The following is a 27,244-nucleotide window of genomic DNA, read 5'->3' as shown; positions in this document are numbered from 1 at the left end:
ATTGAGGGTTTGTGGCAAGCCTGTGTGGAGCAAGTTTTTCAGTGCCATTTTTCCCACATCATTTACTCACTTCAGGCCTCTGTGTCACAGTTTGGTAATTCTCACAATATTTCACTTTTTCACTATTATTACATTTATAATAATGAATATTACATGAATATTACATAAACTTAGTTGATAAAACAGCAGCAGGATTTGAGACTGAAAGTTCTTTGAAAAAAGTTCTACTGTGGGAAAAATGTTATCAAAAAGCATCACATGCAATCATTCCTGAAGGGAATAGTCAGTTGATGGGCAAACTTCATTGATGGCTTATTTTAAGAAATTGCCAGAGCCACCCCAACCTTCAGTGTCACCCCTCTGATCAGTTAACAGCCATCAATATTGAGGCATGACCCTCTACTGGTAAAATGATTGACTCAGTTAAGGCTCAGATGATGGTTAGCATTTTTTTAAAAAAAGTAATTCACAATTAGGCATGCAATTTTTTTTTAGACATAGTACTATTTCAGACTTAACACATTTTGTACCGCTCAGTTTTCTCGTGTTTCGCGCCCATGGAAAAAGGAGCAAATCTAGATACTTATGTAAATTTTGTTTGGTCCCTCTTCATAGAGGAAAATGTTTTAAGCAGTACCATATGTTAAAAAAGTAATAGGAACTTTAATTGTTTTTGTAAATAAAAATGTTATAATTATTGAAAAACAAGACCTAAAGTGCATTATGATGATTTAAATAACGTGCAGTTTGCCCAAAAACGTGCGGTCCCTGGCGTATGTCTTAGAGATTTCTATGTGGTACGCAATGTGTTTAATAGACTACAGTACACCGTAAGCATAACTTTTATATGCACTGGGAAACCCCAAAATTTGTGTGACTCACTTTATTGCAATAATCACTCTATGGTGCCTCTCTGGACTGAACCCACAATATATTTGAGGTATGCTTGCAATAATAAAAAGATGGGAAAACTGATTTCAAATAAGTTATAAAACATCTGCATTCACACAGATAATAAGTTCTGAAGTCTGCACTGGAATCTAAGGTGCACAAGGTCATTAGGCTGTGCAAATAATTAATGTTGATTATCTGTTAACATTTCTTGAGAAGAACGTAAATTTTTATTTAATATTTGATGGTTGAGGAAAAGATATGACCCATGGTCTCTCTTCCTTATCTATCGGTTACTCATACACTTAAGGTAGCCTGCACTTAATTTGCTTACTTTTAGCGTATAAACTAAGAGGAAATATCATCTAAGTGTGTATGGAGGGGAAATAGAATGTATTTAGATATGACTGACATAAATAACGTGAAAACTAAAAATAAAAAAATCACACTAATTGGTACTTTTTCCTCCCCAACAAAAAACTGAACCGTCACTTGGGATAACCATAATGTCGTCACGCCGTGACGTCACGCCGGTAGGGGGAGGCAGGATTGGGGTTAAGGCCAGTGCAGTCATCCAAGTTTCATTAGGCGGCACAGGAGCTGGGCACGTTCTCAGCGAGCGACGCAGGGACAAGAAGACACCGCGGCGGAACACACTGGGCGGGTAAGAACACGTGTAAGCCTGCGCTCGCGTCCAGTCCACGGATCCCACACACAAACCTAAACCTAAGCCACCACGCTCCGCACCGAGGCCCCGCCCACTCCGGAGGGGGCGGGACCACGAGGAAGGCGTGGAGAATGCGCATGCGCATCCCAAACCCAGCCACTTCGCCAAGTATCAATCTCGCGAGGGTTGAAAGTCAGTGGCGTAGATAAGTGTCCTGGATCCTGGCGAGATCTATGATAGCGACCCAAGAAGACGAAGCGGCGAGTCTGTTTCCTCGCCTCGGCCTTTCTTTGGCTTTCTTTTCCCTTTCCCTCAACTCTCCACGCTCCAGGAAACCAGCCCGCCTTTCCTGACCTCCGTGACCCGGTGGCCCCGCCCACTCGCGTCGACGTGATTCCCGCCGTGAGGTCAGCACCGGCCGAACCTCAGCCCGGCGGAAGCGGCGGACGAGGAGAGCTGTGCTCGGCCCAGGCTGACCGCGGATCCCGGCACTCGGGGCATCGGGGTAGCCTGCCCGTCCCTCCCGTCAGTCCTTTGCGACGTAGCCGCCCCAGCGTAGGCCTCCTCATCCCTGCGGCGCCTGGCTCCCAGCGGCTGCGGGTGACGCAGACGGAACATCATGTCGTCCGCGGCCGAGCCTCCGCCACCCCCGCCTCCCGAGAGCGCGCCTTCCAAGCCCGCAGCCTCGGCCGCCAGCAGCGGGAGCGGCAACAGCAACAAAGGCGGCCCCGAGGGCATCGCGGCCCAGGCGGCTCCCTCGGCGGCCGGCGCCGGCTCCGCGGACTCGGAGATGGAGGTGAGAGTGCGGCCCGGGGAGGGCGCGCAGTGGGAGAGGAGGAGCTGGTGCCCTGCGCGCATTTTAGCGGCCGGACCCCTCGGCACCCAAACTCGGCCTCGGGCCTTTGGACCCGAGATGATGCTTCCACCTTCTGTGCTTAACCTTTCCAGGCGGACTGTGGCTTTTTGGCGCCGCGCATTTTTTTTTTAAGCGAACCTTGCCACATCTTCCAAGACTCTTAGGAAACATATGTTCTTGGTTACTGAGGCGGAGCGGGACCTTCCCGTTTGTTTGCCCCAGACTCCCATAATCCCCTCCCCATCTCGGAACCAAGGTTTTAGTTTCACTGAACTTGGGGGAAGGGCGAGAGAGCGTCCCCTTCCAAGTGAGGGATAGACGCGGGTGGCGGGGGGAGGAGGGGGTGCATTTAAAAGCCGCGCATCGTCGGACTCGGGCCTCCTTCTCTTAATCCCGGTTCTTGCGGGGGCGGTATCTGTTCCGGGGAGAAAACAATGGCGAGAGCTGGATGGCCGAGTGCGCAGTGGGGATGAGCGAGGCGCAGCTGCCCTGGCGGAGGGAATGGTGGCCCCTCCCAGGCACTGTGCCCCTGGGGAGGGGAACGACCCGGCGGTGGCAGCTGTGTCTTGGACCCCCTCGTCCCCCCCTAATGTGAGGGGGGAGTGGATGGGTGGGTGAATGAATTAGTAGGTCAGGGTCGGTGGGTTGGCTTTCAATCCAGCTCTGTTCCTCCTTTGGGGCCTTGGCCTTTTTTGGGGGCGGGTTGGGGGGCGAGGGGTTGGTACAGCTTGCTGCTGAGCCTGCCTTCTGGGCTGGTGTTGGCGGGGGGATGGTGAGAGTCCTGCGGGTGGGGGGGAGGGGGTGGACAGACGAGGGAGCGCCAGGCGGGTCTCTTGGGTGCGCTCCAAGGTTTTGCGATGTCTGGGAACAAAGTGCTTCTTGCAGATTTTATGCTTGGCCTTCAGTCTGTGTAGGCGTTGGGCCCAAAGGTTTCTGGGATCCTTCCATCCTTGGATAGGCAGCATGAAGGTAATGCTGCTCTCGGAATGAACCTTGATGCAGAGTTGACACAGTAAGGAACCCGTAGCGCCGTTTACCATTGAAGCATTTGGCGCAATAGTTTATTTGGTCACCAAAGGTCTAGTTTGGGGTGAAGTAACATTGTGTTACTAGTTTTCGTTTGTTTTGTTCATCCTCACCCGAGGATATTTTTTCATTGGTTTTTAGAGAGAGGGGAAGAGAAACACATGGACTGGTTGTGTCCTGCACGCGCCCTGACCGGGGCCCAGGCCAGGGCAGAGTCTGCCACCCCGTTGCGTGCCCTTGACCAGAATCAAACCGGCACCCTTTGGTCCGCGGGCCCCCGCTCTGTCCACTAAGCCAGACTGGCTAGGGCTGTGTTATTTTAAAGAGAACTTTGAGTGGTTTGGTAGGTTTTAGGGGAATAGGACACCTGATATTCTGTACTTTTAAGTGATTTGAAATTTGCCTCAAATTCCTATCTACTGATGCCTATTTTTTCCCCCTTAAGGTTTTAAATGGTTCTTTTGGATCACCAGGGCTGTTTAATCTGCTCCATGGCGTAATGGGGGTTGAAAATCTGTGACACTGAAATAGTGTATCTAAATGAGCAGTTCTTTACAAAGTGATGTTCATAGTCTCCATTAGCTTCTCAAGAGGATCTGTCATTCAAATTTTGGAATAACAACCAATGTCTCACTAGAGATCTTATTTAAACATCAGAAAATAGTAATTTAAGGCCTAAAATAAATATTTTGTTCAGTTGCTGTTTTAAAAATTGAGTTAAAGTTAGTATGAATATTGATCTGATAACCATATGAAGTCAGCGATACTTTTCTTTGCCCAATTGGGAAGTAGAACCTGTCATAGAACCTAGGTCTGGCTCTGAAACTGACCCTTTTCCAACATGTGTCCTGTCATATTCTTTTAAAAAAGATAGTTGACAGTTTTATTTACTGAAGAATGACTTAGTTATTTCAAACTTCTCAGTATAGGAATATTACTAATTTTATCTTTTATTAGTCTTTCACTAATTGTTTTTTTCATATTATAGTGTGATTTTTTGTGTCTTTTAAAATAAATGTACCTTCAGTATTTTTTTTTAAACTGAATTTAGAAATCATTGAGGTTTACTGGTAAAAACCAGGTTTGAGCATAAATGTGTTATAATTCCTGACAATAATGTTTCACAGTTGAAAAAAGTTTTAATGCCCTTTTCGTGTTTTCACATAGAATATAAAGCAGGTTTGTTGTGGGGTTTTTTTTTTTGACAAAGCTGACTGTCACAAATATTTTTTATTTTTGTTTTTAAATAGGCTTTTATTGCGTTTTAGAGCGAGGGGGGAAGGAGAAACATCTATAAGAAACATCACATCCATCTACTGCCTATTGCATGCTGGCTGCTGGGGATTGAGCCCACAACCCAGGCTTGTGCTCTGACCGGGAATTCAACTGTGGTTCATAGGTGGATGCTCAACCACTGAGCTACATGGGCTGGACCTTATGTTGTTTTTTAAATAGATGATTAGAACTTTGCAGTGTAGAAGTTAGTACTGTATTGGTTTTTTTATGTGGTTTGTGGCATTTTTAATACCAGGAAGAATAAATTTGCAAGAGTAACACATTTATTACCAATTTAGGAATCAGACTGTATTCAACTGAAGCAACATGAAAAATTTTTTGCAATATTCCGAAAGATAGAAATCAGGTTGACTAAATACTACTACTTCCCAGGTATACATTTGTATTGTAGCATAGTTGATACTGCAATTTTGTGATTACAGTGGAACCTTGTTTCTTGAATTTAATTCGTTACAGAAGGCTGTTTGAAAACTGAAGCATTTTTTTCCCATTAGAAATAATGTAAATGGAATTAATCCGTTCTGGACCCCCAAATGATTCCCTTTTGTAACCTTTCTTATATACGCTACATGTCTACTGTACTGTTTGATCTATAAATAATACTTTAAAACAAAAAGGACATGAACTGTAATTGAAAATTTAACAAAAAGGAAATGTACAGTAAAAAAATGAAAACTTAATAATCAGCAACAAAAGCAAAAAAAACCCACAAAAATATTCACAGCAATAAATTGACGCATACTCGAGAATTCTCTCCTTTTTTTTTTTTTTTGCCTGAGAGATGCGTGACGTCATACAGGTATAAGCATGAAAGTGTTGTCAAGTTGAGAAGGAATTGTTCAGGATGGGAGATGTTCGAGAATTGAGGTTTGACTGTAAAAAGAAACATTTTCTTCACTTTTTATACTGTTTAATTTGATCTCATAATTTTTATTAGAAAAAGAAATAGATTTGCTGAAGATAATTTTGTTCTAGGATGTTGTAGATAATAATCTGTTGTCAGTAGCCATGCTGTTTACATATGTGGGTTAATATATAGGTTGTATCATTTTGGTGTTACATTTCATCAAGGTTTTCTATAAGGTTAGTGATAGCCATTTAATTATCTGGGACAAGAATATGTTACTTATAATGTGTTTCGGGCAGAAATCAGTCTAAAAATGGTGTGTTGACTATTCTTGAAAAACAATCCATGATTTTTCCCTCCTACCAGGAAGTATTTGATGATGCATCTCCTGGAAAGCAAAAAGAAATCCAAGAACCAGATCCAACCTATGAAGAAAAAATGGTATGTTCTAGGTTATATGAATAGAGTCTATAATAATAACTTTTTATTAGGTGATTGACTATACCAAACTTCTGTTCTATTTAATTTAGGTATAGATAGCCAATTGAAATGCATAGCATGGGATTCTTTAACCTGTATCTTATTTGCCTATATAGAGCAAATATAGAAGTCTTACATGAATTCACATAATACTATGTAATTATATGGATTGTGTTAAAACCCCCTTTATTTTAAAATTTAGCATCAGTGAGATGAGTTAAAGACCAGAGAAATTGTTATTAAAGTGAATAATATAAGCTCCTTGCTCATAGCATTCAGTATGCATGGGATCTTTACAAAAGAGGACATGATGTTATAATTGAATCCTTGAAAGACCCAGCTTACATTTCATATCCTCTAGGAAACTTTTGTTGTATGTCATTTAACCAGTATTTACAAAAAGCTTTAAATTTAAATGTGTGTGTACCTGTAACTGTTCCATCTCCTTTATTTGTTGTCAAACTTATTTACAGAAAAAGAGATAGTTGCCAGCTCTACTTTTTCCATTCATTCCTTTAACTGTCACAATTTAGATTTTGCTATTAACACTGTGTTAGTGATTCTAATTGCCAATTCTGTGGCTTAATTTTAGCTTCATTCTCCCTGATCTCACTTGACTTTCACATTATTGACCATGCCTCAGAGATTTTTTACTTGCCGGAGAGACCCTTTTTTCTTTGATGATATCCTATTTACTTGACTTTTCTTTTGTTCATTACTTTCTGAACATTTCTTCCTAGATATTTTTTATCCTTATCATTGGTTTTCATCTGCCATATTTATTTGTAGCCCAAATGCCTCCAACCATTTTACCCCTGAGCATTTATTACTTTCTGACAATTTAACATAATTTACCTATTATGTTTGTTTTTGATATTAGACTTATAATGAAAACTTCATAAAGAGACAAAGTACCTTTTCTGATAGGAGTATTTGTTGAACAGCTACGTAAGATGATAATGTGAAAGAAGTGAAGAATACTTACTCAGTGATTTGAAGAATGTAGAATAGTTTTTACCTTAAAATGGCTAGGTTTTAACCTATCTAAATTTATTTCCAGAGCGTATTTCTCTTGATTTCAAATAATTGCAACAATTGAATAGTCTTTTTTTAGACCCAGTATCTTCTAGTTGCATGTTCTTGGCTTTTCTTCGATTATATATGAATTAAGAAGACTGTCATTTTTTGACTTAACGAAACATTCTCACCATGTGCCTTGCTGGTAGCAAATTGGCCTTCAGGTTTTTTTTAAAATATATTTTATTGATTTTTTACAGAGAGAAAGGGCGAGGGATAGAGAGTTAGAAACATTGATGAGAGAGAGAAATATCGATCAGTTGCCTTCTGCACACCCCCTACTGTGGATGTGCCCGCAACCAAGGTACATGTCCTTGACCAGAATTGAACCTGGGACCCTTCAGTCCGCAGACCAATGCTCTATCCACTGAGCCAAACTGGTTAGGGCTGGCCTTCAGTTTTTATATTGGTGTGATTTTTTAAAAAATTACATAGCTTTTACAATGCAGTGGTATATGGATGCCTCTGGTGTTTGCTTGCCAGGTAAAAGGTCTTTGTAAAATTCATTGTAAAACTGATATTTAAAAAATAACTGGTTTCTCTATTTGTTGCTCTTGTTTCCCCTTTTTATTGTTATTATTTTTAAAAAATGTATCTTTATTGATTTCAGAGAAGGAAGGGAGAGGGAGGGAGATAAAAAGATCAGTGATAAGAGAGAATCATTGATCATGACCCCCACTGGGGATTGAGCCTGCAACCTGGCCATGTGCCCTTGATAGGAATTGAACCCGGGACCCTTCAGTCCACAGGCAGATGCATCCACTGAGCCAAACCTGCTAGGGCTCTTGTTTCCCCTTTTTAAAACCAAAATACTAGTGTGTCTGCAAAGGGTCTGTTGCCTAATGACTTTAGATTTCATTGTTTATTTTTGTAAAAACTTGATTTCAAGGATCTTAAATTTTTCTGTTCAAATTATTTCATTCTTGGTGTGATACTAGGGACTATTGAAAATGACAGATGTTAGATATGAAAGGAAGAAATAGTATTAAACCTGCATTGGGTAAATGGATAATTAATGAACTTAATAGGTGCTTTCCATGCTTGATACCTATTTAAAATTGGCACAGCCTAACTGATTAATGACCAATGCATTTTTCTCCACTTTTGGATAAATTGACTTATATTACATTATGTCTTCTAAATTTGCATTTGCTATTTTTGGTCAGCTCTGTTGGAGTATAATTTTTACACAATAATTTTAAGTTCTTAACTCAAGTTTTGGTACACATTCGTAGTCATTTAACCACCACTACAATTATGATGTAAAACAGTTCCATCATCTCAAAAAAGTTTGCTCCTGCCCTCTTCCCCTTGCTACTTCAGATCTGCGTTCTATCATTAGAATTTTATAAAAGTAGAGTCATACAGTATGTGATTGGTTTCTTTTATATAGCATAAAGCTTCTGAAACTAATCTATGTTGTTGCATGTATCGGTAGCTTGTTCCTTTTTATTGCTGTGTTCATTGTATGGAGACATGTTAAAACTTTGATTTCTGAAGTAATTTATATTAATCTAACAAAATGTGTCTCAAAATTTTTTGCAGCAAACTGACAGAGCAAATAGATTTGAGTATTTATTAAAGCAGACAGAGCTGTTTGCACATTTCATTCAGCCTGCTGCTCAGAAGACTCCAACCTCACCTTTAAAGATGAAACCAGGGCGCCCACGAATCAAAAAGGATGAGAAACAGAATTTGCTATCAGTTGGCGAGTGAGTAATGGTTTATACTTCATAGTTGGACTCAGATTTATTTTTATAATCTTTATTAGAAGCTTAAAATCATTTCATTTCAAAAATTGTTTTAATTCTGTTATTTATTTGGCCCCCATTGGTTTGGGCAGGATGTATTCATACATGTATAAATAAATAAATATATCTTTATATAGCATTATACAGTTTGTGGATTGCAACAACTATATTGAGTAGGGAATTCAAATTTTATGCTATTTATGCTGTTCCTTGGAGAGGAAACAAATGCAGAGGTTAAGTCTCTACTGATCTGTGGAATATTATGATGATTTTTGCCACAGCAATTTGTTTAAAATTTTTGTTACATACTTAGTTGTCTTTACACAATTGACATGCCAAGATACTGTTCAAAGTGTGAAATAACTCTTTTATGTTGAATTTATTAATTCTGCTTTAGAATTCTTGTGCTAGTTGGATAACTAAGATGTTTAATTAGTAATAATTAATAGATATAAAGCAGTCTCAACTCCCTAGATCAGCGGTTCTCAACCTGTGGGTCGCGACCCCTTTGGGGGAAGTCAAACGACCCTTTCACAGGGGTTACCTAAGACCATCAGAAAACACATATATAATTACATATTGTTTTTGTGATTAATCACTATGCTTTAATTATGTTCAATTTGTAACAATGAAATTGGGGGTCACCACAACATGAGGAACTGTATTAAAGGGTCAAGGCATTAGGAAGGTTGAGAACTACTGCCCTAAATGGTTGTGTGAAAAATGAAATGTGGTAAGTAAGGAATGAAAATACTCAAGGTTATCTAAAAGAGGAAATTACAAACTGTTATCAACCATCTTAAACTTATAACACAATTTACAGAAGCATGGGAAGTATAATCTCTGTCTTAAAGGGATTATCATCGAAAACATAAGCATAAGACCTCATTTTATTGGGATTTTCCACTCATCCAATATATTTTGCTCCTTATCCATTGTATACAACTAGAATGCTATTGTTTTAATACTTATGAAACTTCATAAGAGAGAACATTATACTTCAGATGTGTTTAAATGGCTTCAGACTTAAGTTTGCAGCTGTTTAAATGGCATTGGTCTCATCCTCTAGAAATATGAACTATAGTGGATATGTAATAGGGTAGTCAATATGGTGTCATGAAAAACACTTCTATTAAGATGAGATCTAGATATTCTATAGTAAATACAAAATTGTTTAGCTTGGTCTACTTGTTAGGGTTATTAGGGAAAGGGCACCTCAGTTAATAGATTCCTTTTCTTCCCTTGGTAGAAATTAAGCTATAAATTAGATTTAGAGGTCATAATAGTGGCATAATCTGCTATTTTCTAATTTAAGTGAGAACATTTGGAAGTATAAAGGTGTAAAATTGTATGCTTCAGAATTGGAGAGTAACTAGTTTTGCTAACCTAAAATTTACTACTTCTTAAGCCCTTTTGGGATTAAGACATCTGGCATTATTATGACTTATGAAAATTAGTTTGTAAAAGGATGTACTAGTATCTGACTCTTGGGATATTGAATCTGGGGTTGTGTAATCAAAAAGCTTTGCGTAATTCTGATGAATCTATGGTTAAGAGTCATTGCTTAAGCTCCTATGTGTCTATTCTGCATATTCTGCAGCTTTTGGTGAAAATAGTAGTTTTAAAAATGTGATTTCTGGAACTATTTTTTTCTGATAAAAATACATAAAAAGGTAACTTTGAAATACAAATTATGAGGTTTAACTGACTGCATATTTCCTTGAAAATAAATTATCACATTTAAGTTTATTGGTTCTGGTTAACATAGGGTACTACTTTGTTTAAACAATTCTGTATTTTAGAAAACCTTGTAAAACATTTCCAGTTTAAATTTACTATTTCGATTGTTCACTTAAATACTATTTTTAATTACTATTATGGGATTTTGGTCAGTCAACTTAACTGTTAACGTTGAAATAGTTGCAGCTAGTTAAAATTACAGCCAAAACTGATAACACTTGGTTTTTTTTTAAACTTAATAGTTATCGACACCGTAGAACTGAGCAAGAGGAGGATGAAGAACTATTAACAGAAAGCTCCAAAGCAACTAATGTTTGTACTCGATTTGAAGACTCTCCTTCATGTATGTATTATGAACTTAATTACTTGATTTTTAGAAAACTCCCTCACCCCCCTTTTTTTGTTGTTAATTCTCACCTGAGAATATTTTTCCATTGATTTTTTTAGAGGGAGTGGAAAGGAGGGGAAGAGAGAGAGAAACATTGATGTGAGAGACACATCAATTGGTTGCTTACTGCCCGTGCCCCTTCCAGGGCCAAGGTGCATACCCTTGACCTGAATCAAACCTGGGACCCTTTAGTCCTCAGGCCAATGCTCTCCACAGAGCCAAACTGGCTAGGGTGAAAAATCCCCTTTTGAGACATCCTTTGGTTAATGTTTTGGATTTATCTTGGCTGTAATTTATAAAGGGAATGTTTAGTAGTCTTTTGAAATTTATTTCACTGGTTGTGAAATAAACCAGATTTTTTTTTAATGGAAATGATAGTATATTGTGATAGAGGTGCTAATTTCAAAGGGGCATAAAATACCATTGTGTTAATTATTGCCTTAATGAATATGTAACACTAGAAATAGTTTTTATATTTATATATAAATATATAAATATAAATATAAATATATTCACACACACACACACATACATACATACATACATGACATGCTGTTTGGATTTGTTTTTTTATTGCTGTTAACTTGAATTCTTTGGAAATTGAACTTGAGGCAAGACAAAATCTGGTTAGAAATTCAGCAATTTGTGTAGTGTGTACTTTCACTTTTTAAGGGGGGTTTATAGAGTACCCAGTTTCATTTCTTTTCATGATGCTAGAGGCCAGAGACAGTTGTATGGTACAAGGGGGAAGGAAATTGAATTATTTGGGTTATTTCTTTCTTACATTCCTACATTTAACTATTTTTCCCAATATTGGTTAGCTTTTCATCCTGAAGTAGTGTTTTTTGAAAGAGGATGGGGATACTGAATGTACTAACTTTAAAAAAATCAGGTGATTGGGATGTATATACAGTATTTAGTAATAGGAGAGGGGGGAGGGATATGTAGTAAACCCTGAAAGAGAGATCGTCTCTCTTTTTTTTTTTTTATCCTCACCCGAGGATATGTTTATTGATTTTAGAGCGAGAGGAAGGTTGGGGGGTGGGGGGGAGAAAGAGAGAGAGAGAAAGAAAGACATTTCATTGATGTGAGAGAAACATTAATCAGTTGCCTCCCATATGTGCCCTGATTGGGGATTGAACTTGCAACCTTTTGGTGTGTGAGATGACACTCCAAACAAATGAGCCACCCAGCCAGGGCGATAGTATCCCTTTGTAGGAACTATTGGAAAAGTAACTTAAAAGGAAATAAGAGCCTCCAGGACCAAAAAATGGGTAGCACAGGAACCCGAGTGTTTGGTGGGTATTGTGTCTACAGTCATGTTTCCTACATCTGGTTATCTTTCCTATCCATCTATTCCTACTTCACTCAAGACCACAGTCACTGCCTCCAGGGACTTGCAAAATTGGAACTTTTCAAATTTCCCATTCTAAAATCTAGTAAAGAAAGAGTAAAGACATGTAGGCCCAAGTTAAACCTCTGAGTATCAGATGAAGGGTACTGCCTACCTATATTGCTTGTCTTTAAAATATGTATTTGTTTTTTCTTTTGTTTTTAGATGTAAAGTGGGGTAAACTGAGAGATTATCAAGTCCGGGGATTAAATTGGCTCATTTCTTTGTATGAGAATGGAATCAATGGTATCCTTGCAGATGAAATGGTATGTGTTTGGTAGTTTTTTAGAAGGTGTTATTTTGCAATTTAAAATTTATACCATTATGTTTGTAAAAGTGAAGACAGTATAACATAGTTTTTTTTTTTTTATTACAATCTAGAACTGTTAGCAAACTAATTCTCTGACAAACTGATATAAGCAGCTTGCTTTTGTTCATAAAGTGGGATCTATATTGTGAGGAATTATTCATTATCTATGAAAGTAATACATTTAAAAAATACATTTTGAGAAACATGCTTTTGGTTGACTTTTGTAATGTAATGATTGTGAGGAATTATTCATTATCTATGAAAGTAATACATTTAAAAAATACATTTTGAGAAACATGCTTTTGGTTGACTTTTGTAATGTAATGATTTTGCCATTTTCCCCCACTTCTATAGAAAACAACTGAGGTCATTGAATGTTTAATTTATCATCAATAAATATTTTTTTCAGGGGGCTGTTTGTGCAGTTCTGTCTCATAAAACATTTTATCTCTTGTTTACTTACTAGTTATGTAGTGAATGTTTAAAAACATTTCCATATACCTATAGTGATAAAACTATCAATTGTTTGGAGAAAGTATGGAGGCAAAAGAAATGGGTTTCCGTAGCTCTATTTGGTGACCTCCTTCACAGACTTGTAAAGATTTAAATGACACAACAATCATAAACGTGACACATATCAAATCTTTGTCATTTGTTAGCTATTAAAAACACATAGCTTTTCTTATAAATGAATATGTCAGAAAGCATAAATATGGAAGTCTGTATTTTTGTTGTTGTTTTTAATTACTTTGTGGTTATTCTGAAATCTTTCAGGGCTTGGGAAAGACTCTTCAAACAATTTCTCTTCTTGGATACATGAAACACTATAGAAACATTCCTGGCCCTCACATGGTTTTGGTTCCTAAGTCTACATTACACAACTGGATGAGTGAATTCAAGAGATGGGTACCAACACTTAGATCTGTTTGTTTAATAGGAGATAAAGAACAAAGAGTAAGTTTCTAGTATTTTTGATATTAAAAGAATTTAGGTTTGGTGCAGAGGGAATAGCTAGAGGAGGGATAAAAGAGCAGAGGTCCATAATAAACTTGGTCTTTACAAATATCAGTAATTTACAAATGTAGTATTGCCTTGGGGGTTAAGAATCATATTGGGGAAAAGGATTTATAGACTATAGAGAGCTATGAGAATATAGTTTGTTTTTCCTTCTTTTGGGGGTGGTTGTATAAAATCAAAGGCTGTGTTCTCATTCTAGAAGCATTTTCTTGTTTTTAAAAGAAGATAAGTGTGTGAGGCGGTTGGAAATGTAAGGAGTCAGTTTTTTGGATTGGAGCATATAATGTTAATAGTCATAAAATAGTAATTTTTTAAAATGGACTAAGTCAATTATAGTAATTTGGTGAGTTGGTATGATAGCTATCGAAATAAAGTTAAAATGTTTATCAATTTGACATCCTTTTAGAAGAAATGGAAATAATACTGTTAAAAACATAAACCTTAGATTTAAAAATTTACTCAACCTGTACTGAAAGATTATATGCTTAATTTTGTTTTCCCTTTTTTTGGTTATCAGTGATGATTCTTGATATTTTTTCCTCCCGTTAGAGATACTTTGAGTATTTTAAGTTACCAAATTGGTTTTTATGTTTTGGAGCCCAATTGTTTAACCACTATTTGCTTCACTTTCCTTACTTGTAAAATGAGAATAGTAATACAATGTCTTACTACAGTCCATAAACATGAAAAGGCATGAAAATGCTTACTGCAAACTATCCTTTAGTCCACTGTCTTTCAGTATGTCAGACCCATCCCCCTTTTTCCTAAACCTGTCTTCTAAGAATTTCAGGACCTAGTAGAATCTGAGAAAGAAAACATTTTAAGAGTTAGTCTGTTGAATTTTGCCCTGATTAATATTGTCAGTTATTTTTTACTAAATGGCTTCAACACTTAAATGACTAATGAAATTAACTTTAGTGATAAGAAACCATGCATAATATAGATAACTAGCCCTTTTTAATATTCCCACCACTTTTGTGTATTAGATTACTAGTCACCAACAAATTTGATATATAGTTTATTTCTGCATGATGTATTTTTTTTTTTTTTTTGTCTTGCTACACAGGCTGCTTTTGTCAGAGACGTTTTATTACCGGGAGAATGGGATGTATGTGTAACATCTTATGAAATGCTTATCAAAGAGAAGTCTGTTTTCAAAAAATTTAATTGGAGGTACTTAGTTATAGATGAAGCTCACAGGATCAAAAATGAAAAATCTAAGGTAATTTGATATTTAGATGTGAAAATTATTTGTGCCATTATGTGATCAACATGCAGAATATACTAATGATGATCTTGATTCTTTTAGTTGTCAGAAATAGTGAGGGAATTCAAGACTACAAATCGACTGTTACTAACTGGAACACCTCTTCAAAACAACTTGCATGAGCTCTGGTCACTTCTTAATTTTTTGTTGCCAGATGTCTTTAATTCAGCTGATGTAAGTATTTCTAATTGTTCTCTGGTTGGACTAATAATGTTTTTATTTAAATGTTATACATTTTCTTGTAATAGAATTGGCCTGCTTTTCAGCACTCCTAAGGGTTTTAGGGGAGGTGACAGGGGAAGAGCTCAATAGAATGAATATTCAGCAGCTTTCCAAGTCTATCCTTTCAGGGTAGGCACCAGGGCAGGGGGTCATTATTCAGTGCAGCTGTTCCTGAGGTCATCCTTGGCCGGTGTTGCTTGTCTGGTTTTGCTGCTTTTCTGTGCCTGGAGCTGAAATACAACTAAGGCCTAGATGTTATCTTTAGGGAAAAAAGGTCAGAGTGCCAATCCCATGACCAGGAATGTGCTAGGGGAAGAAAGATCACCCTGGGGGTGAGGTCCCACCCTATAATTGCCCTTTGCTAGGCACCCAGGGGTTTTCACCCTGGTCACCTTTTGTACCTGGCCCATCGTCCTTGCTCTGCTCCTCTAACTGCCTACCATAGTCCGTGTGGTCTTAGAGAACAAACTCTAAAGTGATTTTAATTTTTTTTAAAAAATATATTTCTTTATTGATTTCAGAGAGGAAGGGAGAGGGAGAGAGAGCTAGAAACATCAATGAGAGAGAATCATTGATTGGCTGCCTCCTGCAACGGCCCCCACTGGGGTTGGAGCCTGCAACCCGGGCATACGCCCTTCGCCGGAATCGAACCTGGGACCCTTCAGTCCACAGGCCGACGCTCTATCCACTGAGCCAGACCGGCTAGAGCGTGATTTTAATTTTTAAGCTTTTCTGAAACAGGATATATTTCAAGAATATTAATTTTCTAGTTATTTTTATACTTGCTTTCCAACTATTTTCACTGAAAATTGTCATCTTGATGTTTTTTTTTAAAATGTTTGGAAATAATATGATTTTCAAACTAGTTATAAAATTATTTGCTAACAATAGTGCACCTATGAAAAATAGGGGATTAAAACGAAATGATTTTTGTTGTTCACAACTCAAATATTAAACAGTTCTAGAAATCAGTGCTATAGCTAGCATAATAGGATATTTGTATTATTACCTCTGATTTTAGCATATGTTTTGTTTGTTAATCTAGGACTTTGATTCCTGGTTTGATACAAACAATTGCCTTGGGGATCAAAAGCTAGTTGAGAGGCTTCACATGGTAAGTATTTACAGTATGATTAAGACACATTTCTAAATGGGAATAATGATAGAGATTTAAATTAGTGGATTACTTCTCTGTTAACAAAATATAGTGGCTTTAGAATCCGGTCTGTTTGAATCCTGCTTCTTAATGATTTGATCTTATAATGGGGGAAGGAGTCATGTATGGCATTTTTAGTGTTAGGACCTTGGATGCAATCCTGGATTAGTGATTGGAAAAAGTAATCCCTTAGGGTTAAAAAGAAGTACAGTGGGGAAAAGAAGAGTTGCATAAAGATTAACATAGACAAGTTTTCAAAGGTTAATTCCATTTACATTCTGTAGAAGACTCTATATCAGGTTTCATTCTGAAAGGCTTAAAGCTCCATCCGTTCAGTTCTTAAATCCAATGACTGTGTGTAAGCAATTGCTAATGGTGCATTGTGAGCAGAGTTTTCCTTGCTATGAAGATTCACAAGTGAAAGCTGGTAGGTAGAAAAATTTATCTAATAGACCCCCAGATAAAGAAATCCTGGCCAACAGGATAAAGCCAGACCTTGTAAGCCAGGTATATAATAAACTTCTATTGACATTCCAAGTCAGGATAATTCTTTGGGGGAGGAGGAAGCTGATTTTCCTGTGTAATGGCATCCTGACACTTCTACCAGAGATACCAGTAAGCAAGCTCCCATTGGTGACAAGCAAAAATGTCTGTACGCGTTACATATGTTCCCTTACATATGTTCCGTTACATATGTCCCTCTAAGGCCTAGAGCAGTGGTTCTCAACCTTTCGAATGCCGCGACCCTTTAATACAGTTCCTCATTTTGTGGTAACCCCCAACCATAAAATTTTTTTCGTTGCTACTTCCTAACTGTAATTTTGCTACTGTTATGAATCGTAATGTAAATATCTGATATGCAGGATGTATTTTCATAGTTACAAATTGAACATAATTAAAGCATAGTGATTAATCACAAAAACAATATGTAATTATATATGTGTTTTCCGATGGTCTTAGGCGACCCCTGTGAAAGGGTCGTTCGACCCCCAAAGGGGTCGCGACCCACAGGTTGAGAACCACTGGGTTAGACAATTACACAATTTACGAAGTGATTACCCCAATAAATCTAGTATACATCTGACACCATACATAGTTATTATATTACTAGAAGCCCTAGTGGTAGGTCCCTAGTGGCTGCCGGCTGCTGGCCAAATGCTCCCTCCTTTCCCCTGGCCAGCCTGCCCCCTGGTCGAACTCCCAGAAGAACTCCGGTCAAGCGGACAGTTTGCATACTATGCTTTTATTATATAGGATTGTCTATATTCCCCATGCTGTACTTTACATCCCCATGATTATTTTGTAACAACCAATTTGTAGTTTGTAATCCCTTCACCTTTTTCACTCAGCCCCACCTTCCTCTCTGGCAACCCTTGGTTTGTTTTCTGTAACTATTAGTCTGTTTCTGTTTTGTTTGTTTATATTTTGTTATTTAGATTCCACAAATATATGAAATCGTATGTTCTTAGTCTTTCTCTATCTGACTTAGTATAATACCTTCTAGATCAATGGTTCTCAACCTTCCTAATGCCTTGACCCTTTAACACAGTTCCTCATGTTGTGGTGACCCCCAATTTTATTGTTACAAATTGAACATAATTAAAGCATAGTGATTAATCACAAAAACAATATGTAATTATATATGTGTTTTCCAATGGTCTTAGGCGACCCCTGTGAAAGGGTCGTTCGACCCCTAAAGGGCCTGCGACCCACAGGTTGAGAACCGCTGGCTTAGAGGGACATCATCCCCCTCAACCCCCTTTACATGATCTAACATTTCTCCAACTTCTATTTCACATCTTTAAAAAAATTTTTTAAATTACAGTTGACATTCAGATGTACAGTGTAGTGATTAGGCATTTATGTATCTTATAAGGTGTTATATTCCACCCACCCCCCCTTGCTAAGTCTAGTTATTTCACTTCTTTTTTTTTTTTTATTGCTTAAAGTATTACAAAGGGTATTACATATGTGTCCTTTTTTTTTTCTCCCCGCCCTTGACAATCCCCTGGCCTCCCCTATCCCCCAGTGTCTTATGTCCATTGGTTATGCTTATATGTATGCATACAAGTCCTTCGGTTGATCTCTTACCCCCCTCCCTCCTGCCCCCCAACCCTCCCGGCCTTCCCGCTGCAGTTTGACAATCTGTTTGAGGCAGCTCTGCCTCTGTATCTATTATTGTTCAAAAGTTTATAATGGTCTCTATTATCCATGAATGAGTGAGATCATGTGGTATTTTTCCTTCATTGACTGGCTTATTTCACTTAGCATAATGCTCTCCAGTTCCATCCATGCCATTGCAAATGGTAAGAGTTCCTTCTTTTTTACAGCAGCATAGTATTCCATCGTGTGGATGTACCACAGTTTTCTAATCCATTCATCTACTGATGGGCACTTAGGCTGTTTCCAGATCTTAGCTATGGTGAATTGTGCTGCTATGAACATATGGGTGCATATATCCTTTCTGATTGGTGTTTCAGTTATTTCACTTCTTATGTCAAGCTTTAATTTGCTAGAATTTCTGAACCCATGTCAGTTTTCTGTAAACATGCTAATTCCAGTCTCTCTGTCTGCTTATTTTCCAGTTACATCTGGTATCCCCTTTCCTGCCTTCTTGATTAGTACCTAGCTTAAGATTCATTGATTAAGTCACCTCTGTTAAGAATACCAAAGCTGAGGCCAGCCAAGAGATGCCTGTGTATTCCATCTTTGATAATTTTGGCATTCTAACATATTAGGACTTTGCGTAGGGTAGTGAAATGACTAATTTACAAGTGTTTTCCCTGATGCGTTGTAAACAAAAAGGCAGAAAACATGTCATATTTGTTTTTTTTTATATACATATCATCTTATTGATTTCAGAGAGGAAGGGAGAGGGAGAGAGAGATAGAGACATCAATGATGAGAAAGAATCATTGATTGGCTGCCATCTGCATGCCCCATACTGGGGATCAAGCCCACAACCAGGCCATGTGCCCTGACAGTAAATTGAACCGTGACCTCCTGGTTCATAGGTCGTTGTTCAATCACTAAGCTGATGCTGGCCGGGCTGTCTTTCTTTTTTTTTTTTTTTTTAAAGTAAAGTATAGTTAGCATACAATGTAATATTAGTTTAAAGTGTACAACTTATATTCTTTGTATCCGCCTGGCTCATAGTGGATATTTGAACAGTGGGGAAAATTAAGTATGAATGTTCAGTTACTATATAAATTAATGATATGGTACTTTAAAATTCTTGTGCACTTAAATTCATTTTGTTAGATATTTAAAGGTGATAATCTCCTATGTACCTTTGTTTTAAACATGTAAGACCTCAATTTAGATTTACCTATTTGAAGGATTATGGAGTATATATGTATACTTTGCTTTATTAAATAGACTAGAGGGGGGGTGGGGGCCCCTGAGCCCTCTCTCAGTCTGGGACCCCTTGAGGGATGTCCATCTGCTGCAGAGGCGGGAGAGGCTCCCACTACCGCCGCTGCGCTCGACAGCCGTGAACTCAGCTTCTGGCTGAGTGGCACTCCCCCTGTGGGAGCACACTGACCGTCAGGGGGCAGCTCCTGCGTTGAGCATCTGCCCCCTGGTGGTCAGTACGCATCATAGCCACCGTTTGTTCCGCCGTTCAGTTGATTTGCGTATTAAGGTTTTATTATATAGGATAGGATAGGTGCTTATAGGTAAAACAGTCCCCACAACAGAATCAACCAGTTTTGCATCTCTGTTTATATTCAGAAAAGTAGTACAAAGATGCTTATCAAATCCATAAGAGGAGGTCTGGTAATGACCTTTCCACTCTCTTAATTTTTGCTCTGAAATTCCTGTGGTTTTGAAAGAGGATATTCAGAATTTGCATGGGTATACTTAGGAATGAGATCATTCTTACTTGATGTGTCAGGTTTCTACTACTGCAAAACATCCCACCCCCAGAAAACCTTAATAAGCATATATTTAATAACTCCAGAATTTATGGGTTGGTTGAGTGGTTTCTTTGCTGGTTTTACGTGGATTCATCCTGCTGCATTTACATGGACAATTCTGGAAGAGGGCCACTGGGGAACATAGTGTTTTGATAAGCCAGTATAAATAGAACAAGGGAAGATACAAATAACAGGTTTTCTTTAGTTTCATATTTGACAGTTTATGAAAATGAGTTACATACAACATGGATATGTCTGTAAGCATGATGTTGAGTAAAACAAACTAGATATAAATGAATCTGTATATAAAGTTAAAAATAACAGACAAAACCAATCTACTATGCTAAAAAGTATAAAAATATTGCTTACCCTTTGGGATGAAAGGGGGGATAGTGACTGGGAAGGTTTTAAAAACTGTAACTGTAAAGACATCTTAATGTGGATCTTGCTATTTCTTAAGTAATATCAGACAATCTTTATGCAAGTAACTAGTTCTAACCTGAAACGCAGTGAATGTTGAAAACATTATCTTTAAAGCTTATTATTTTTAGTAATTTATGACACTATAACAAGATATACTCATTACATATATTAAATAACGATATTGTATTAACCTTCAGGAAATCACTAATAAATTTTTATATATTTGGAAGGGAGAAGTCCTAAAACTCACTTGATATTTAAACAGATAAGTTTCTTTCCCATGTACTTAATAGGCAATTTTGAGATCCTGAAATTAAATACTTTGGTTACAGATAAGGTCATCTGTTGTTGTTTTTTATTCTTTTAAGGTTTTGCGTCCATTCCTCCTTCGTCGAATTAAGGCTGATGTTGAAAAGAGTTTGCCCCCCAAAAAGGAAGTGAAAATCTATGTGGGTCTCAGCAAAATGCAAAGGGAATGGTATGTGATATCACTATTGATTTTTCACTAATTTTCATTTGTATTTTGTTTTCCTAATTTATAACTTCCAGGAATTTCTGTTGGCTGGATTGAACTCAGCATGAAGAGTTTTCTGGTCATATAACACAGGGCTTGCCAATCAAATGTATGATACAAAGTCTTAGAACTATTGGATGATGGAATCAGGATGGGAAGTTTATGAATCTGAAAATCAAACTTGGGATTTATTAAACAGGGATACAATATAAAGTCCTCTACTTGAGTTTTTTTTTAAAGAGGATGCTTTGATTGCACAAACATGAGACACATAATTAACTTAGTAGATTGTAGATTCTGGGTCAGGGATTGGTGCTAGTCTCTGAAGTTGCAGATTATTTGTATAGATATGAGAAAAATGCAGTTCTTTATTTTATTCCATAAAGCTACATTTAATTTAAAAGATTCCATTCTTTGTTGATGTCTTATTTTAGGCAGGATAAAATGTCTTTTTGTGAAATTATGGTGATGATACATGGTGGGTGGCTATTTTTTAAAATACCTACATAGGACAAAATAAAAATCTTGAAAACTGTGTAAGCTGCTTCTCCTCCCCCCCCACCCCCAAGTTTTGTTTTGGTTTTTTTAAATATGTTTTATTGATTTTTTTACAGAGAGGAAGGGAGAAGGAGAGGGATAGAGAGTTAGAAACATCAATAGAGAAACGATTCAGCTGCCTCCTGCACACTCCCCTACTGGGGATGTGCCCAAAACCAAGGTACATGCCCTTGACCAGAATCGAACCTGGGACCCCTCAGTCCACAGGCCGACGCTCTATCCACTGAGCCAAACAGGTCAGGGCTCCCCCCCTCCCCCCCTCCAGGTTTTAATAGATGTATGAAATCCAAAAGGCTAGAAACCTTTAACTTAGTATTAATTTGTGTGTGTGATAGAAAGCTCAACTTGAACCAACAATGTGAGTTAGCTACACAAAAAAATACTGTAACCTAAACACATCCTATATAATAAAAGTCTAATATGCTAAGTGTCCGGTTGTCTGGTGACCAGTTGACTGTTCAACCAATCAAAGCGTAATATGCTAGTGATATGCTATGGCGTTCACTGACCACTAGGGTGGCAGACAGTCTACTGGTCGACCAGTTGCTATGATGTGCAGACGCTCTGACTGGTAGGTTAGCTTGCTTGCTTGGGTCGGCTGATGAGGACTGAGCGAGATGGGCTGGACATGCCCTGGAGCCCTCCCACAGTCCCTCCCCACCCCCAATCGTGCACTGGTGGGGCCCTCAGCCTGGCCTGTGCCCTCGCAATCCAGGACCCTTCGGGGGATGTCAAAGAGCTGGTTTCGGCCCAGTCCCACAGGCTACTCCCCTCAGGAGGGTGCCAGACTCAGGGCTCGTGGCTGGCGAGCGCTGCTGCAGCGGCACAAGCCTCTCCTGATTGGGACTGATTGAGTGCGAGCCCGCGGCAGGTGCAGTGGGGCCGGGATGAGCGAGAGCAGCAGGTAGGAGCTTGCAGGCAGCATTGGGCTGTGGGTTTCGGTTGCAGGCCACCCTGAGGGATCCCACCTGTGCACAAATTTGTGCACTAGGCCTCTAGTATTAATGTAAGTGTAGTGTTTAAGGTCAGGAAATAATTAGCCACCTTGTTCTTTACTGGTTACACCACATCTCAGGTATATTCAATTCTGTACTTAATATTGATCAGTATTTACAAGGGGCTGGAGTAGTTGGGAGACATAATGAAAGGCTGTAATTTAAAGAAATGGATGTGTTAATGGAAAAGAACCACCATAGGACTATGGTAGACCACCTTAAATATCAAAACTTTAGAAAGGCTTTTATAAGGTAGCAAAGATACTAGGCTTATCTTGTGTGACTCTAAAGTACAGAACTAAAACATGAGTTCGTGCTAAGAGACGAAAGATCTTTTTTAGCTAAACATACTGATAAACTATCTTAGAACTGTGATAGGACTGCCTTTAATAATATTTTGTGCCCCATAATTGGAGTTGTTAAGCATAGATTGCGTAGGTTATTCAACTTACTTTGTTGAGGTTTCAAGGTCCTGAAACTTTGGTATTTAGACAGATTGCTCTGTCCTGCAGGATAATGTCTAAATACTTAGTGTGTATTCAAGGCTTTTTACAATCTGGCCTGTGGCTGTAGCTTGTATGACCTCTCCCATGTACTTTTATTTATATTTAAATCATGTTGTATTCTTCTTATGCTCATCGTCATGCCTTACTCTCATGATTCTTCCTTCCTCCTCAATTAGTGTTCGTACCCAAATGCTGTACTAGCTACAATGGATATGACATTCTTCTCTTAGAAAAGATTGAAAATTAAAACCATTTTTAAACTTAGGTTTTAAGTTATGCTTATTAATTATTTTTTAAATGTGGTATTATACTCTTTTAATTTATCCCAAGGAGATGAATTTATACTCTTTTGGGACTCAATGCCCAAGGCACAAGTGTGGACATAAGAACACTGAGGGCAATAGAGAAAAACAGGAAAAAAGAAAGAGATTATATATGGTAAATTCCTAACCACACTTTAGAAGTTGATGGGTTGTTTTTTACAGATTTTTTTTTTTTTTTTTTTTGGATTGAAGTAGGGAAGGTGATTGAGTGTGTAAAGTGGCAGGAACTGATCAGGGAGTATATGAGCCCTCTCAATATATTTTTCTCCCAATAGGTATACTCGGATATTAATGAAGGATATAGACATTCTGAACTCTGCAGGGAAAATGGACAAAATGAGGTTATTGAACATCCTGATGCAGTTGAGGAAGTGCTGTAATCACCCATACCTCTTCGATGGAGCGGAGCCTGGTCCACCTTATACAACAGATATGCATTTGGTCACCAACAGTGGCAAGATGGTAGTGCTAGACAAGCTGCTTCCTAAACTAAAAGAACAAGGTATCTGTGTTACCTGTATCATAATAAGAAGTAATGAGTCCTGCCCTGGCCAGTATGGCTCAGTTTGTTGGGCATCATCCCATGCACTGAAAGGTTGCCAGTTCGATTCCAGGTCATGGCTTATACTTGGGTTGCCACTTCGATCCCCCAGTAGGTGGCATGCAGGAGGCAGCCAATCAATGTTTCACTTTATATCAATGTTTCACTCTCATATCGATGTTTCTCTCTTTCCTCCCTTCCTTTCTCTAAAAATCAGGTGTTTTTTAAAAAGAAGTAATGAAAATTTTTTAAAGGTTCGAATGTTAATAAGGAGCACTACATGAAAAGATGGGATTTCCTAAAGTTGAAGTGTAGAATATTTACAAACTTCTATTCATTATTTGAGCTCCATCTTCTCCCAAATTATAGGCTTTAAGTCGTTTAGAAAGTATCAGGAGTTAGGGCAACCATACTTCTGGATTTGGGGGGAAGAGTTCTCATTTTATATATGTTTTCCCAGAAATACCAACTTTTTGTTTTAAAATGCTAAGCATGCTCTCCCCACCTATACACAGTTCCTAGATACTTGGGTAGACAGTGATGGTGTGTTTGTGGTATTGTTTTTCAGTTACTTACTTAAATATTATGTGTATGGGTCCAGTTTTACTTACAACATCAAAATGAGTATGTGGTATGTGTACAGGTGTATTTAAATTACATGAATTTAGAGCTAACTTAGTATAGATCCAGCTTTAACAATTATAAACTCATGGCAAAACTTGTTTTTGTCTATATTGTACCTGCTTGTCTCCTGTCAGATTTCAGATTTCTCCATTTGTTTCTCTATTTTTTTTTATTGTTTAAAGTATTAAAAATAGTACATATGTCTCCTTTTTTTCCCCCAATTGACCTTCCCCCAACTGACCCCCCTGCACATGCCCTTACCCCCCTCCCAGTGCCTTGCGTCCATTGGTTATGCTTATGTGCATGCATACAAGTCCTTCTCTCTATTTTTTTAAATATATGTTTTTATTGGTTTTAGAGAGAGAGAGGAAGGGGGGGGAGATAGAAACATCTATGAGAGAAACATCATCCATCAGCTGCCTCCTGCATGTACAACTCGGGCATGTGCCCTGACTGGGAATCAAATCAGCCACCTCTTGGTGGGTGTCATGATGCTCAAACAACTGAGCCACAATGGCTGGGCTTTCTCTCTGTATTTTGATAAGAATGACAGTTATACCAATAGATGACTATATGATAATGACTATCAAAAACAGTCAATCGATGTTTCACTCTCACATCAATGTTTCCTCCCTTCCTCTCTCAAAATCAGTTTAAAAAATAAAAAGTGATGAAAACTTTTTAAAAGTTCGAATGCTAAAATGAGCACTACAGAAAAGACTATTCTGGCATTTCCTAAAGTTGAAGTGTAGGATATTTAAAAGCCAATTCACTAACAACTTTTGTCCCACCCTATATGTGTGACTAAAAGGTAATGATTCAGCCTTTGGGATGGCAAGACCTTCCAGGGTAGACACATGTACCCTTTCCTACTTACCTTAGTGTGCTGTACAAATGTTGCCCTTTTCTACATATGTCATAATGGGGAAAATGTGAGGAGTGACTGACTCGGTTAATAAATAATGTAATTTTTCTTGTAACTAAGTAGGTAACTTAGATTTAAGGAGTAATTGGTTAGCTTCAAATTTTTAAAGAGGTTTTTTTTTTATGATAATGTGCTATTATATTCAATAGGTTCACGTGTACTAATCTTCAGTCAGATGACAAGGGTTTTGGACATTTTGGAAGATTACTGCATGTGGAGAAATTATGAGTACTGCAGATTGGATGGGCAGACACCCCATGATGAGAGACAAGTGAGTAAAATCCAGAAAGGGGAGATAAAAAATAAATATCAGATAAAACAATTGTCTGACATTTCTTTTATTTTATGTGTATAGGACTCCATCAATGCATATAATGAACCAAACAGCACAAAGTTTGTTTTCATGTTAAGCACACGTGCTGGTGGTCTTGGCATCAATCTTGCTACTGCTGATGTAGTAATTTTGTATGATTCAGATTGGAATCCCCAAGTAGATCTCCAGGCCATGGTAAGAGATAAATAAATTTATTATTTTGTACTTACAGATTTTTTAGTTAAAGCAATATAATAATCTACAAATGCCAGTGATTTAACCAATTAGAATGTTATTTTCCTCTGACCTGATAGTTTAGTGATACTTTACAGTTGCTCTTCCATCTATATCAATATACACATGCTCTTTGACTTAACAATGGAGTTATGTTCTTGGGACATAATCTCATCATTAAGTTTAAAATACTGTAAGTTGAAAAGGCATTTAACCTGCCAAACGTTATAGTTTAGCCTACCCGGTTTCTACTGGTGTGACACCATCGTAGTCGGAAAATCATCAAACCAGTGTAAGTCTGGGACCATCTGTATTTCCATCTTCCAGCTTTGCCATGTCTTAGGACCTTGGAGTCCTGCTTGGTGCTCTGCATTCTGGTGGCAGAAGGGGGAAGAGAGAGAGAGTGCTGAGGAAAATTTTTTATGGGTCAGACCTGAAAGTGCCCTAATATTCCTTAGCCAGAACTAGTCAAATAGCATACTTGACTGCAAGGGAATCGCTAAATGATCATGTAGTTGTGCTCTAGAAGGACAGGAAATGGGTTTTGTGAACTACAAACTTCCTGCCACATTAGATGCTTAAAATTTAGGCCCATGTCTGGGAATACCTTGGCCAGATCAGGAAGATGATTCTTTTTTGAGAAAGTTTATGATCTGTAGATTAAATAGAAAACTTAACAAATTCTTAAGACTGAGATTGCTAGAGATTTGACCCATGATATTGGTGAACATAGACCCAACGGTTACATCTCTGGTGTTAGTCACTTCCATCCTGTATTCTTTGTAAGGGTGGCTGGGAAGATGAAGCAATAAGATGGGGGTGTTTGATAGGAATGTGGTTTGTTGAACTTACCAGACTGGGATTTTTATATTGTTTGTAGAGTTCATAGCAGTGAAAATTCATATTTGACTTAGGTAGAAACACATTTTGAAAAAGATTTTTAATAAACTATCAAACTTAAAAACTATAGTTACTTATTGTCTTGAG

At 38.0% G+C, this 27,244-nt stretch overlaps 1 protein-coding gene across 2 annotated transcripts in view; it reads left to right on the top strand.

Moving 5' to 3' along the window:
• Positions 1-1,750: 1,750 nt before the first annotated feature.
• SMARCA5 (SWI/SNF related, matrix associated, actin dependent regulator of chromatin, subfamily a, member 5) overlaps positions 1,751-27,244 on the top strand; it is a 37,259-nt gene continuing 11,765 nt past the window's right edge. Inside the window, exons 1-13 of one of the 2 annotated variants that reach the window (XM_059697935.1) lie at positions 1,751-2,354; positions 5,950-6,024; positions 8,686-8,852; positions 10,874-10,974; positions 12,578-12,678; positions 13,497-13,676; positions 14,806-14,961; positions 15,049-15,180; positions 16,274-16,342; positions 21,093-21,202; positions 23,896-24,122; positions 25,860-25,981; positions 26,066-26,218. In XM_059697935.1, the coding sequence (XP_059553918.1) occupies positions 2,178-2,354; positions 5,950-6,024; positions 8,686-8,852; positions 10,874-10,974; positions 12,578-12,678; positions 13,497-13,676; positions 14,806-14,961; positions 15,049-15,180; positions 16,274-16,342; positions 21,093-21,202; positions 23,896-24,122; positions 25,860-25,981; positions 26,066-26,218 (1,770 nt within the window). In that variant the 5' untranslated portion in view covers positions 1,751-2,177. The remainder of the gene's footprint in view (positions 2,355-5,949; positions 6,025-8,685; positions 8,853-10,873; positions 10,975-12,577; positions 12,679-13,496; positions 13,677-14,805; positions 14,962-15,048; positions 15,181-16,273; positions 16,343-21,092; positions 21,203-23,895; positions 24,123-25,859; positions 25,982-26,065; positions 26,219-27,244) is intronic. The other variant, XM_059697934.1, reaches the window with a different exon arrangement.

Source organism: Myotis daubentonii, chromosome 5 (genome assembly GCF_963259705.1).
Source record: "Myotis daubentonii chromosome 5, mMyoDau2.1, whole genome shotgun sequence".
NCBI lineage: Eukaryota > Metazoa > Chordata > Mammalia > Chiroptera > Vespertilionidae > Myotis > Myotis daubentonii.
The sequence above is the reverse complement of the archived record's forward strand: the minus strand, read 5'-3'. Positions and strand labels throughout refer to the sequence as shown.